General features: G+C 34.2%; 1 protein-coding gene across 1 annotated transcript in view; it reads right to left on the minus strand.

Annotated features, from left to right (window-relative positions):
* The window catches only part of LOC133181486 (uncharacterized), a 344223-nt gene that overhangs the window by 54885 nt on the left and 274827 nt on the right, over positions 1–14511 (minus strand). Inside the window, 16 exon segments of the mRNA XM_061315978.1 lie at positions 178–468; positions 2108–2380; positions 2468–2601; positions 2897–3045; positions 3132–3249; positions 3359–3452; positions 3567–3788; positions 5782–5935; positions 8514–8644; positions 8741–8982; positions 9088–9247; positions 9351–9602; positions 9755–9955; positions 11645–11804; positions 13111–13134; positions 13136–13290. Of these exon segments, the coding sequence (XP_061171962.1) occupies positions 178–468; positions 2108–2380; positions 2468–2601; positions 2897–3045; positions 3132–3249; positions 3359–3452; positions 3567–3788; positions 5782–5935; positions 8514–8644; positions 8741–8982; positions 9088–9247; positions 9351–9602; positions 9755–9955; positions 11645–11804; positions 13111–13134; positions 13136–13290 (2760 nt within the window).

A 14511-nucleotide genomic window follows, 5' to 3' on the forward strand; every position in this document is an offset into this window, starting at 1 on the left:
TACACATATAAAACAGTGTAAGACATGAAATAGCCAAGGCTCAGGGATAAAAACACCCGACTCTTTGGATAAAAATTCATAACCAACCAAAAACCATGGAAGATCCTATATTTATGGTGTGTGGTTTGATGTTATTCAAGCTATGTTTATTCCATCTACTAAACATAATTAACCTACCAGTTACTCCTCCATCATAGCCAACATAGAACCCATTGGATGTTACCAGTGTCTTAGAAAATGACTTGCTGACAGCATATACTGAAAAGTAGTAAACTGCATCTCCAAGAGAAAGATCCAAATCATAAAATGTAACTGAAGTATTTGTCCCCACGTTTAGGTATGGTACCACGTTGTCACGTGTTTTGTTGAAGCGCCTGTCTGTTCCAAGAGCAACTAAGTAATAAGCCACCTGTTGACTTTTATCTTGTTGATTTATCTCTAGTTTGTCTATTTGAAGTCCTGGGTTACCTTTTAAAACCAGAATAAGAAGACAATGAATGCCTCTGAAATGTGATTAAAATTATAAAAAGTATAATCTATGTGGTCATTTTAAAAATAAACATAGGTAAGTGAAAATTACAGAGCTAACCTCCACAAATGTTATATCTTTAAATAAGGCAAAGTCCAACACTAAACTAACAAGAAGTCTGTGAGCCCATGCTCAGTAGTAATACACCCTCTCTGATGTGAATATATGCTCTCATGAATCCCACCATATGGCATGTCAAAACAAAGAGTGTGCTTAAATTTCAAGCATCTGCCTTGAGTAGTTCCTGAATAAATTGCAACACAAATTTGGTTCGGACAGACGCATGGATAAACAGGAAGTTGACACTGGTTTTCGTAAAAAAAAATGAATCCCATCATATGGCATGCCTAAACAAAGAGTGTGCTAATATTTCAAGCATCTATGACGAGTAGTTGCTGAGAAAACTGTAACAAAAATTTGTTATATATGGTACGGTTAGACGAATAGATAAACAGGAAGTAGACATCAGATTTGTACAAAAATAAACCCCACCATATGGCATGCCTAACAAAGAATGTGCTAAAATTTCAAGCATCTGTAATGAGTAGTTGCTGAGAAAACTGTGACAAAAATTTGATACGGACAGACACACAAGGGTAAAACAGTAAACCCCCCATCCTTCAGAGTGGGGGTATAATAATCTAGTAGTGTGCATCCCTAGATACAACATTTATGAAATTTTGGTCCAGGTAGGACTTGTAGTTACTTGGGAATGGACTTGTTTTAAAATCTTTAAACTGGTCACTTATCCAGAAAATGCAGGTATATCCAGCATACAAAGCAAGTCTGTCAGTGTGCATCCCTTGATATGTACATCTGCATCCATATACGTTTGTCCAGGTAGGCCTTTTCATTACATAAAATGGATTTGCTTTAAAGCTTTAACCTGTTCACTCATCTGGAAAGCTTAGGTCAGATCCAGCATCCTAAGCAAGTATGATAGTGTGCATCCCTAAATGCATATTCCATGCAAGTTTGGTCCAGAAAGGGCTTCTGTTACGTTAGATTGAGTCTGCTCCAAAAATTTTATCTGGAAAATGTAGGTCAAATCCAGCACCCCCTTCTTTTTCTTTCCACAAGGTACCTAACTCAATTTCAGGCACCCCCACTTCAACCTCCTATTTTGTTAATATATCAATCATTAACCTACTTTAAAATGACATGTCACTTTGAGAGACTTTTTTCTTGTCAAATAAATAATGTCAGACACCTCTGGTCGAGCCTCTTCATTTATGCCTCGAAAATTACCTCGATACATTTTAAGACTCAAGACGGGATACAAGAACTTCCGGTTAGGGTTGTAGTGTATGCTAAATCAGAGATCTCAGAATGGAAAATTCGGAAGTCTCTAGTCTTTATTCTACATTTATAACCCCAACAGGAAGTTCTGGATGAAGGCAAAAAGATGTTCTTTGGAGAGTTTGGATGAAACTTGCCTATAATATTTGTGAATTCATAAAATGAAACACTCGATCAAGACGATCAAAAATTAGACAAGAGATTGAAGACAAACTTTGATAAAAACAGTTTACTTGAGGCATTAAGGTATTATTTCAGATAAGCTATGAACTAACTCACCACTTTCCACATCTACTTGTACAATAGCATTTGATGGAAGACCAAATCCATTCCAGTTTGCTGAGACTCTGGTTTTTAAAGGGAGATAATTGAGGTCAAATCCATCAATATCTCCATCATACACTTTACCAGGCAGAAGTGGGGTGTCTTCAATAGTTACCCCAGTTGATCGGAGTTCATACTGGTATCCTATTGCATTTCTGACTCGAACAAAATTTATGTAAGTTTCTTTATTTTTTAAGTGTAGTCCATCAATCAAACCAAATGTTTTCACTGAAAATTAGATAATAAGGCATATATTGTTAAAATCATTAAGATAAATTTGTTTAATGAAAACCAGATTCAAACTTAGTAACTCACATCCCATATTTAAATAGCTTGATATTTCTAGTCCATCCAGCCTCCTAATCGCCCAGTCATACTGAACAACTGGACAAGGGTCTCCAGACACATCCCAGCTTGCCTGAATGGTAGATGGGTCTGTCTGATAATCTCTGTTGAACAAACAAATGTACTGAGATATTGTTGCCAAACTAGTTCTTCCAGTTATATATTTAGCTAGCTCTTGCCTAGTGGATCCAAATGAAATTTTATAACTGTTCCCAATACATAGTGAAAATCCTTTTGTAGATTTTTGAGATCTATACACATAAAAGCAAACTGGAATAAAACTTGGATGAAATTTAATCTCCTTAATACTAGTCTTGAAATTGATTTCCCCAATAAATCCATGAGAGAGAGAGAGAGAGAGAGAGAGAGAGAGAGAGAGAGAGCAGACAAAGTACATACACATCAATGTGTTCTCCATTAACCATGTCAATGACTCCAATATGTGACAGGGGTGGTCTCCCTTGACTGAGATAGGACAAGTAGACACCATTTGAAGTAGCAACACTTGATAAGCCAGCACCATTGATTCCTTTGACAGACACAAATACCTGTAAAACAGAGTTTAACATCTGTATTTATAAAACACACTAAAATACAATAATATATATACTCCATAGAAGACTTTGGGACTGACCTGTCTGTATCCGTCAAGGTTGAGTTCTGTGACTGTGTGGTGCTTACTGTCAGCTGGAATGCTGTAGAAAGCTTTGATCTGACCTCCTCCAGGGGAGGTACCCACAGCTATCTGGTACCTGTCAATCAACATTTACCAATTAACTAGGAACTGACAATGACACAAATAAATGAATCACAGTTAATGTATTTATACTAATGGATAACAAGTACTGTAAATTCACCTACTCCACTATACTGGACTCTGGATCAGTAAATGGTATCCATGTTACAGAGAGAGAAGTCAGAGACTCTGTACAAACAGCATCTAAGGCTCTGCATTCTGACAAAACAAATCTTTTACAGTCAAAAAACATTCAATGATAAATATATAAACTTTATAAATAAGTACAACTGCAAACAAATGCAACTTTCTTGACAGTTATACCGTTAGTACCTTCTTCTGAATTACATATCTTGGCATTCATAGACACAGTGTTTTCTGTGTTTGAAGCATCAATGCGGTAGACAGAGTTCAGGTCAACAACCATACCAGACTGCGGAGGTGTGAGGTCTACTACTATGGCTTTTGAAAACACACTAGTTGTCATACCCACATAATTTACAGCTGTGATTGTGACAAAATACTCCACACCATGAATCATCTTCTTTCCAACACCTATTAAAAATAATAATGATTTTCAAGAATAAAGAATAAGGACTTATCATAATAAAAAGATTTTAAAATTTAAAATGTATTGCATTTTCATTTTATATTTCATATGTACCAAATTTGCTGTCTGCCAAGCAAGAGGTTCTCAAAATATCTTCCTATATCTAAAGCAGTTTAACCTTTGACCATGTGGCCTCAAAATCAAAAGGAGTCATTTACTTCTTAGTGGGTACCAGTGTACCAAGTTTGATGTCTGTCAAGCAAAAAGGGTTCTCAAAATACTGAGTGGACAAAAAAATACTGAACAAACAATAGCTTTTCATTTCCAGAGTAGTTTGACCCTTGACTTTGACATTGTGACCTCAAAATCAATAGGGGTCATATACTTTACAGGGAGTGACAGAGTCCCAAATTTGTTTGTTAAGCAAAGAGTTCTCTAAATATTAAGTGGACAGTATCTTAGCATGTCTAGAAAAGTCTTTGATCTAAATCAGTAGGAGTCATCTTCTATTTACAGGATTGATACAAGTGTATTAAGTTTGACATCTGTCATGAAAAGGGTTCTAAAGATATTGAGTGGACAACACTTGGTCTACTGACTGACACACCAACTGACCAACAGGTACAAACCAACATGACCCCCCCCCCTTTTTTTTTTTTTTTTTTTTTTTTTTTTTTACAAAGGAGTGCATAAAAAGTCTGGAAAACCTGTAAATATTTCTAAAACCAAGGGTCCTAATTCCATTAGAAATCATCAAAGTGGAATGAAATGAGAACATAAATGAAACTCACCAAGGTAGACTCACATACCAAAAATCAACTCAATATCTGTAAACAACTGACACAACATTGTGACCTTTAGCTTGTCCAAATGACCTTAAGCCAATGACATGATACATCCTAAGGTCATACAGAATCTAGCTTCAATGTCTCACCTTAAAAACAAGAGGCCCATTTGCAACAATACTCACCCGAGTCACTATGCCTATATATTCCTATGTAAAACTTTGTTTGGCTATCTTGCCTCCCACCTTACCCCCAGGGGTCATGATTTAAATAGACTTGAATCTACACTACCTGAGAATGCTTCCATATCAATATAATTAATCATGCATTTGCTGTTTTAAAGATTTTTTTCCCTATATATTCCTATGCATACTTTGATCACCTATTGTGGCCCCACCCTTCCCTTGGGGGTCATTTGAACAAATCTGAATCTACCTGAGGATGCTTATAAGTTTCATCCTTTCTAGCTCAGTGGCTACTGACCAAATTGCTGGGGTGATACATTTATTGATGTACTCTAGTGGACTTGCTTTGGTTCTTGATATGACATATATTTACTGGATGAGTGAACAGGTTAAAGTTTTTGGAGCTAGTTCATTACCAAGAAACTATAAGATCCACCTGAGTTGAACTTGGATGGTTGATGCAACAACCAGAATACGCAAGTTTCGAGATTATCTCCCTTGTGTGTTCTTTCGTTACCGAGGGTTTTTTTGTATCCACATGAACTGGCAGGTGGGATAAGTCATAAATATTGGAAATGTTACATCATCAATATGCCGTTCTATCATTAACTGATTGTTGGGATGCACTCTTCAACTTGACCTTCAGATTTCCAAAAATGTCATAGGTCATGACATATCTTCAGGTCATGAGCATTATTTGCATCATGCAGGTATGAGCTTTCATATTTGACTGAATAGTGGGTTTTCTTGGAGAGAAAAATTGGTGTTCTGCTTGCTCAAAGATATGCCAATAGTTTTGGTGGAGTTTATTTTAGAGGACACAAGTTTTTTTTTTTTGACTTTGCAAAAGTACTGCTAATTCAGTGATAAAAATTTTAAGTTTCTTCCAAAATGCTTTAGCCAAATTTAGCACCCCACTAAAATAACCCACTATACAGTATATTACATAGATACAGCCTGATATGATAAATGGACAGATTGCAAATCCCCCATTTCTTTTCTTTTTTTTTTTTGTTACATATGATTACCTTGTAATGTAAACGTTTGCATATTGCCAGGAACAACCCCTCCAGAGAAAATAGAGTCATCTCCCTTTGAAGAACCCATCATGACATGGAATTCTTTGATGGGAGATTCAGTGTCCACGATTCCAGTCCAGGTACATATTACAGGTACATATTTCTGAAAAATAATATACCGTATTTGGCTGAATATAATACGCACTTTTTTCCCAAAATAATTTTCTGTGAGAAAGGGGTGCGTATTTTACACCACAATGGGATTTTGATAGGTTTTTCTTTCATGTGAAACACGGCTATCATACGCACATACCGTAGTATTACCTAGAGACTTATGCAATTTCTTGCTGTTTATCGCCGTATTTAAAACTTCGGAAAGTTATTGTTGGAATGTAGGCTTGTTAAAAATGTTATATCTATTACCTTTTGATAGTTAAATTAAATTTAAAAGCAAGTTAAAATTAATTTGAGCTGCATGTTCATCGTCTTCGTGTAGGCTGCCATTAACGATGTTATTTATAGATGTTCACACATTCCTTTGCCACGTGCTTCTGTAATCATAGTACACATGTACCTAATCAGTCAGACACCGGTCAAAAAAGTAATAAGTCATTTTATAATGAAATACAATAAAATAAAATTTATTTTAGGTTTTAAATAACTCAGTGAAAATTCATTTCAACATAAACACACCTCTATAGATACATCCCAATGAATGGAAGCCAATGTTGTGAACACATGCGCTTGTCACTTGATAATATTACCCCTCAACACCCCTCCAGGCAATTAAATTGTTTACCAACTCTTGTTTTTTACAGTTAGAGCACTGATTATTTACTGTCCTTGTTAATGGCTTTGATTATTTTCTTTGTTAAAAATCGGGGGTTGGTTTATGATCTTTCGTATGTGATTACGACACATTAAACAGTTAAACGCTTGTTAAATGTAATTTTACTTTTAAATTATCTTATATCGGCCTGTGTTAAAATGATTGAGAGTTAAAAAAGGAAATATGAAGTATGTTGAAACTTAAGTGTTATCATTTACTCTTGCTCTGTAGAAAATAAGATATCCACGAAGATTACCTCGATGTATGAAGACATATATCCCACCTTTGTACATCATTTTTCACAGCTTTGGAGGTGTGTTGATAACTTTACACGCTTGTTAAATTTTGATTTTATTTTTATAACATCAGCTATTTATTCAATTAATTAATTTCAAGTTCAAAAGAGGAAAATCGTAGTCTATGAATACTTTGATGTTGCAATATCGCTTGCCCTGTTAAATTTACATAATTTTCAACATGATTACCTTAAACTAAAAATAAATATGACAACTGTTAAACTTGCAACAATATCTCGTGCTTTGATGAAATAGAATTATTTCTACAAAGAATATTTAGAATACGGCGACGTATAATTTCAATATCACCGTATGCTAAAAAAATTGATAATAAACTCTGTTAATACTTTAATGCAACATTATCTTGTGCTTTGTTAAAATAAATAATTACTCCAGATTGCCGCGATATGGAAAGTCAAGATTAAGAAATAAAAACGCATTTGAATAAAATATCGTGTTCTGTAAATTTTCGGCATTTTATCTCCGCGTCGATTTTCATAGCAAATTACCGCAATTTTCAAAAATTCAGAACACCGCTTGGTAAAATTTTCTGCTGCGTATAATACAACCGAACTGCGTTCCCCCCCCCCCCCCATTTCAGGCTCAAAAAGGGGGTGCGTATTTTACACCAATGCGTATTATATTCGGCCAAATACAGTAAAGAAAAATATGGTATGTGTTCTAAATGGTTGTCTTTTAAAATAATGTCCTAGGGACCAATTTTCCCAACATAATGATGTATTTATAACTACTATGTACATGTATATACATGTACATAAATATACCATCCAGACCCCCTCACCCTTTTTTATAACTACAAAAGGCTGATCAATACATTATGGCTATGATATTCTGAACCCATGGATCAATATCTTGTGAAATGGTTCCTCAATTTGCAGTGATAATCAGAAGCTGTTCTCAAAACAGGGTTTAACTCTTAATTTACCAAAATTTATTGCTGCAAACCATTTCGATCCTGTGGAAGGTCTTTTTTAGTTGCAAAAATGTCATAGATGGATGTAAATGACAATTGCTCAGTGCTTCCTCAGAAATTATTTTTTGAATCACTCTTTTCTGTTTTATTCCCTTGAAAAGGGCAATGACATTTAGACTGTGCATGCTTGAATTTTCATCACCAAAGTTAACTTTGGCAAAAAAAAGGCAAATTAAAAAAAAACAACAAAAAAACTGGCCCATTAGTTCTGGAGATGATCAAAAGGTATAATGTTTACAAAATTAAATGAAGGAAAACAGCCATATGCCACCTAAGTAGTATTCTGAAATTTGAATTAATTGATGTATGCATACCCTGAAATCAAAAAAAAAAAACTTCTTTACTTTCATTTTAAGATGTTTTTTTTTTTGACATGTACATTTTCCGGAAAAGTAAATCTGACATGCCATATTATAACCAATGAGAGGGAGTTCAATGAGCTTCATTTTTGGACTTCCTTAATTTTCAACAAATATTAGGGGAAAAGTTAAATATTTGAGATAAAAAAATTGTAGGCAATGGAAAATATTTAGTGGACTATACTGATTTGGTAAAACATTTATTAAATTGGAAGAAAATACAATTTTCTTCAATTTCTTTTTATTTGTTTTAGGGTAAATACCTGCAAATATCCAGGACATGTCACATTTCCAGCAGTTGGTGGTGTTTTATCTATCACTACTGTTCCTGTGGCTTTCTGGATGACCAATCCTACAGAGTTCTCTGCCCATACACTTATGATATTAGGTTTTCCTGGAAGCCAATAGGTAAAATAAATAATCTCTTACAATCTTCAGTTATTACACGTGTAACATTATTAATGTAATACTTTTATTTAAGGCACCCTACCAAAAATATCTGGTTCCACTTCATTGTTTCCTAGATAGCTGGACAATGTGGTAGAGATCTCCACCTCCTTTCTCTGACTGAGATCATCAGAGAATGGATAAGTTCCTACAGCATACCAAGCTCTCACTACTTCAGATTCAGTCTCATTGTAATGCCACATGGCTGACAGAGCATCATCTGTTGATTCATAAACCAAACTGTCATCTGAAATGTCCATTTCCTGAGCTGACTTCCCAGACAACCTACAAATAAAAATTAATACTGACATGTCTCATTATTTCAAGGACAACATAGCATGTATAGAAATTGATATAATACAAATACTGTGATAGGATGCATTGGTTTACCTATCTATGTCTATAGTAGGAGAGGTCTGGTCCACAGTAAATCCATCAGAACTTGTTTGTAGTACATTTCCATTATTTGTAATTCCTCTGACTGTAGTGTAGTATTTTCTCTCAGGTTTTAGAGGTATATTAATCTGGGCATACCCAGAACTTGTTAATCCTAGAAAATATTACTCATTACTGAAACAACTGAAATATCAGTCTAGTTACAGTGAATTATGAATGAATCTTCTAGTTTTATTGATGTTATAATGCATGACAACCTTTTCCTACAGGATCTAATTCCTCCAGATGGATAATATTTGCCTCTGTGAAGGCCAGAATGTCCTCTCCATTTGGTTCAGTACCTACTGCCATCTCAAACTGCATCACTCCATGCACGGTGCTCTCAAATCCAGTAAACTGGACCGTAACAGTAGTGGTGTCCAGTTGATAGTCCATGTCTGACATAAAGTCTACGACGGCATCCTCACCAACAATCTTATCAATGTTGTCAGCACCATCAACAACCAAACCTTTAGTTAAATACAATATTGATATCAAAATATTACCTTTTCTGAATTGAATCTTTCAGTGATTTAATATACTATAAAATTTCCAAAAAAATCACTTATTAGGCAGAAACAAAATATAACTCTGAGAATTCAAATATCAAGCAGAAGTTTACCAGCTTTGTCCTCTTCCATGACCATGATAGAAGTGGAAACAGTGGCCGATGGACTGACCAGACCTGCTCCATTCTTAGCTTTCAGTGACAAATAATAAGTTGGAGATTTAGTTGTTTGATTTGTAACCTCCAAAGTAAAACCTGTTATGTACTGACTGCTTTCTGTTCCAACAGACTTCCAAGCCAAAACATCATCACCTCCTAAAGTTAACAGATAATTACATATTTTTTTCTCTTCATCTGCATCTGTTATAATTAGGGATGTCAAAAAAAAATTATTTTTCTTAGTCGATTATTCAATTGCATTATTCAAACGATAGTCGAATATTCACAATATTTTCTGAAAATAAAATTTTATTTCAAACTTCACTGGTACATGATGTATTTGTAACTCAAAAACCCTTATACTTAAATCTATTTAAAATGTAACATCAAAATTAATGCAACGTGACGTGTGGATAGCATAATTATATGAAATAGATTTCCCCTTGAAACGAATTCATAAATCGGTCTGTACAGTCAATTTTTATTTTTATTTTAGTAAACATTATTTAAAAATTGCCAGCCAATATTTTTTAAAGCTTACTATGAAATGATTTTATGGGGGGGGGGGGGGGGGGGGGTCTCACACTATCCACACATCAGGTGCTCGTGATATTGTTAAAAAGTTAGATACTGCTTATTCAATTATTGATTGCCCCTGCTATCAAAATGTCCGTAAAATGTAAGCGAATTGTTTTAATAATTATCCAAGTGTCAAAACATGTCACGGCTATGGTGTGTTCCTTGAATTTGAGCAATCTTAAAATAACTAAATATAATTAGTACACGGTTTAGGATCAACCCCAATTAATATTTTTACAAAGAAAGCCAAGTAATTTGATTGGACAGTAACTGACAAATAATTCTCGGGATAGTGAAGCACTTACAATTAGTGTACTTTCTATATGTACATGGAAAATCAATTTTTTGTTGAGGAAAATTATCTTATCAACTGTCTCTAAGGACTGACTTTTCTCAGTTTTGAGATGAGAATTCCATCTCATTATCACTTTTTTGTCACTTTGACTTTGAGTCCAGGTCATGACACATCTTCATAAACAATCTTTGTACCAAGTATGAGCTTCCGTTGATTCTTTATTACAAATTAACAGCCCAGACAAGAATCTTATACCTTTTTTGTCAGTGCCCTTGAACTTCCCAGAATAACCTTTGGTCAAGGTCAAGACACACTCTGTCATAAACAATCTTTGTACCAAGTATGGGCTTCCAATGATTCTCCATAACAAAGTTATTGCTAAGACAAGATTGAAAGGACAGATGGACAAGATCATCCATTTATACCACCCTCACCCAAAATACTGTTGGGGGGAGGGGGGGTTAAAAAAATAATAATATGAATAAGTAACTAAGCATCACTTTACACTAAATCTGTTCCTTCACAATTGGGTTTTTGCTTCAAACCAACAGCACAAAAAAAATAGTCAGGAAAAACCAGAAATATTAAATGGCCTGCATAATGCAGTCTTAAATTAAAAATGAAATTTATGAATCATTTGGTGGGAAAAAACTGAATTCTCACAGTGATCCTTGTAACTTACTGGTTTATAACTGTCATTTGGTATATTAAAAAAAATATTTTCAACTTGTATTTTGATTGCCATGGGATAAGGCTACCCATACACTAAAACAATGATTTAAAAATTCAAACACAGTGTATTGCAGCAAGCCCATATGTTTGGTACCATAAAGAAGAGAGACATTTTCCCTTTGACCTTTGGATTGATCCCACAAGGGACACCACTCATTCTCCTCTATCATATTTATACTTTTGAATTTAAATAAAGAAGAGAAAAAATGTGCTTGCAGCAGTGTTCCAAGTCTTTTTACCTGGAGATGTGCCTACAGCAACTGTGTACTCGATCACACCTGATTCATGATCCCTACAGAGCCAGGAGGCCTGGATACCCTTCTTATCTGACACCCACACACTACCATCCACTCTGTGTTCCCTTGAATTTCCAACTGTTCCAATTTTTAGCCATGATATCTTCAACATAAAAAATATACCATAAAATAAAATCTATAAATGGTAATGGGCCTTAAAGGAGCCTGGACACAGTTGCATTGTCATTTTGAATTGAACTTGCTTGAAATTCTTAAAATTCAATGACAAGAACATTATATCATAATGTCAAACATCTGTGTTTGTAAACATGGGCACACGCTCTGTTATTGTTAATGTTTACGTTTTATAGGGTGTATTCAATTTGTTTACTCTACACATATCACTGAGCACGGAATGATAATACTAGCAAGTTGGATTTGTTAAGTAATACACAACAGATTTTTCACTTTTCTTAAATATTAAGGATAAAGTTTACTTCTGGAAGTGCAAGGATGCGTGCTAATCAAATGTACGTGTCCTGAAATTTTAAAGGTTTAATAATTTCCAGATAAAAGGAGTGTCTAAATACACTTTTATATTAAACAGTACCTTCTTTTTTGTAGACCTTCTCTTGAAAGGATTTAAAATAAATCTTTTATACATCATTATAACAAAATAGAAACAATGAATGCCATATAGTGAGAATATTGTCTTGATCAGTTCTTCAGAAGATATTTCCATCCAAAAATTTGGACACTCTTCATTGCCCTATCCCTGCTCTGTGGACCATAGATTGAACCATCTTATTAAATTAAAACAACATGAGTAAACTTCCAAATAAAATTGATGTGTAGCAATGTAGTTCTTAAAAATGATTTTTTAACATTTTTTCCTGTTTGTTTGAGTGTAAAACTATCTGTTTGAGTGTAAAACTATCTGTTCGAGTGTAAAACTATCCTCTTTATGGTCCCATCTGGTCTTTGGGGTTATGATTTATTTCCTACATATTAAACAAAACACACACATTTTTTACTCATAGGCTTTTGAGAAGATTTTTACCAATTCCATCTATTTTCATTATTTCTTGTTTTTTGGATTTTTTTTTTTTTTTTTTGAAAAGATCATGGCCTTTCATTTGAATAAACTTGAATCATTTTCATCCACTGACTCTTTGTGGTAATTTCTTTAAACTTCCTATTGTTCTAATTCATGATTCTGATATTTTATTCACATTTGAAAACTTTGATAAAGGCAATATCAGAGAATTTCCTGTTAATAATTTCATGGAACAAACCTTTTCATTAGTGAGAGGTTCTTAAAAACACCACATTTTCATACACCACTACCACTTTAATTTGAATGTGTACTGAATTAAAAATGATGTCTGTGTACATAGTATACATGACTGAAGTTGTAACAAAATGACATAGACTTGATAAAGAAAAAAAATTGTATTGTATTAACATACAAGAGGAGATGATGTGTCAATAATTAATGACTCCATTGGTTTCAAATGAAGCCAAATATCCTGCATAGTTAATAGCTGCCACCCTCATGCTGTATCTTGCTCCATTCATAAGAGACAGTCCATTCCATGTATAAGAAGAAAATGTACCCCCAGTCAAGTTCATCCACTTATTTTTCTGAACTGTAATTAAAAACCACAAGTCTCTGATAAGAATGTAGCTCTACTGAATTGTACTGATAATAGTTGAAAAGTTGCACTTGGACTTCAAACACTTAATAAGGCTTATTACAGAATGTACATTATGTTTTCTAAATTTGTGCAGTAAGTTTAACTGACATTTATAGACAAAGTCCAATGACATTATGATATTGAGGGAAATAAAATAAAAACAGAATAACATTGCTTTCCTAAAGAAGATGTCAACTTATAATCTGCAAACACAGCAGAACAAAGTCCAGAAAACAGTGAATAAATAGAGAATTTCAAGATAAGGCCATAATAAATAAATTCCTAGATTCTCATCCCCGCCCACCCCAATTTTTACCCCCGCCTCAATTTTTTTTTATTTCTGTTTTTCTTCATCTTGATTCTGATCGGAATCGGTATTCAACTACCATTCAACTTTCATTTTAAATCCCGCGAAAGTCGGTATGATTTTGAAAGCTGACAAGATCATGAAGATGGTAATTGCTGTAATATATATGTCTTAAACAAGGATCATTGGTTGTGAAAGATTTATGATGATGTGTATTAAGAGATACGCATATTTAAATGGACCTCTACTGTGACTTTTATTCGAGCATTATGGATAAATCTGCACTGATTGATCTGGTCAACAAAAAATCTGCACAATAGAAAAAATAAAAAATCCACTGGCCTGCCTTGATTTTTTAAAAAAAAATTGAATAAGAATCCAGGATTTTTTTTTTATTATGGCCTAATTAATTGAATTCAAATTGTTGCCCACATTAGCCCTGAGGGCCATGGATTTTATACTTGGTTCCACACTTCATTTTTAAAATTTTCTATATATTCCAATGTAAAACTGAAAATCCCTGTTTTAGTCCCTCTTAGCCCCAGATACCATGATTTAAACAAATAGGAATCTGCACTAATCGAGATGTTTGCGAATTAATATGAGTAGCTGTAGCCAAGCTCTTTTTTTTTTTTTCTACAAAAGGATTTTATTCAATTTTTCCCAATAATTTTCATGTATTAATTCAATCCCCTTGTGACATGATTTGAAAGAGACAACCCCCCCCCCCCCCCCCCCAAAAAAAAGATGTGTTTGTGAAAAACTGATGCCCTCGTATGGCAGCTTATGGTGAAGGTTAAAGTTTCTCAAATGCAAGTCAAACCAAGGTTCTTCAAGGTCAAAAGATCAAAAATACTGGTACCCAA

The sequence above is a fragment of the Saccostrea echinata genome, unplaced genomic scaffold (assembly GCF_033153115.1).
Source record: "Saccostrea echinata isolate AGI-Se365-2 ecotype Australia unplaced genomic scaffold, CSIRO_AGI_Sech_v1 ptg000009l, whole genome shotgun sequence".
In the NCBI taxonomy this organism is placed as follows: domain Eukaryota; kingdom Metazoa; phylum Mollusca; class Bivalvia; order Ostreida; family Ostreidae; genus Saccostrea; species Saccostrea echinata.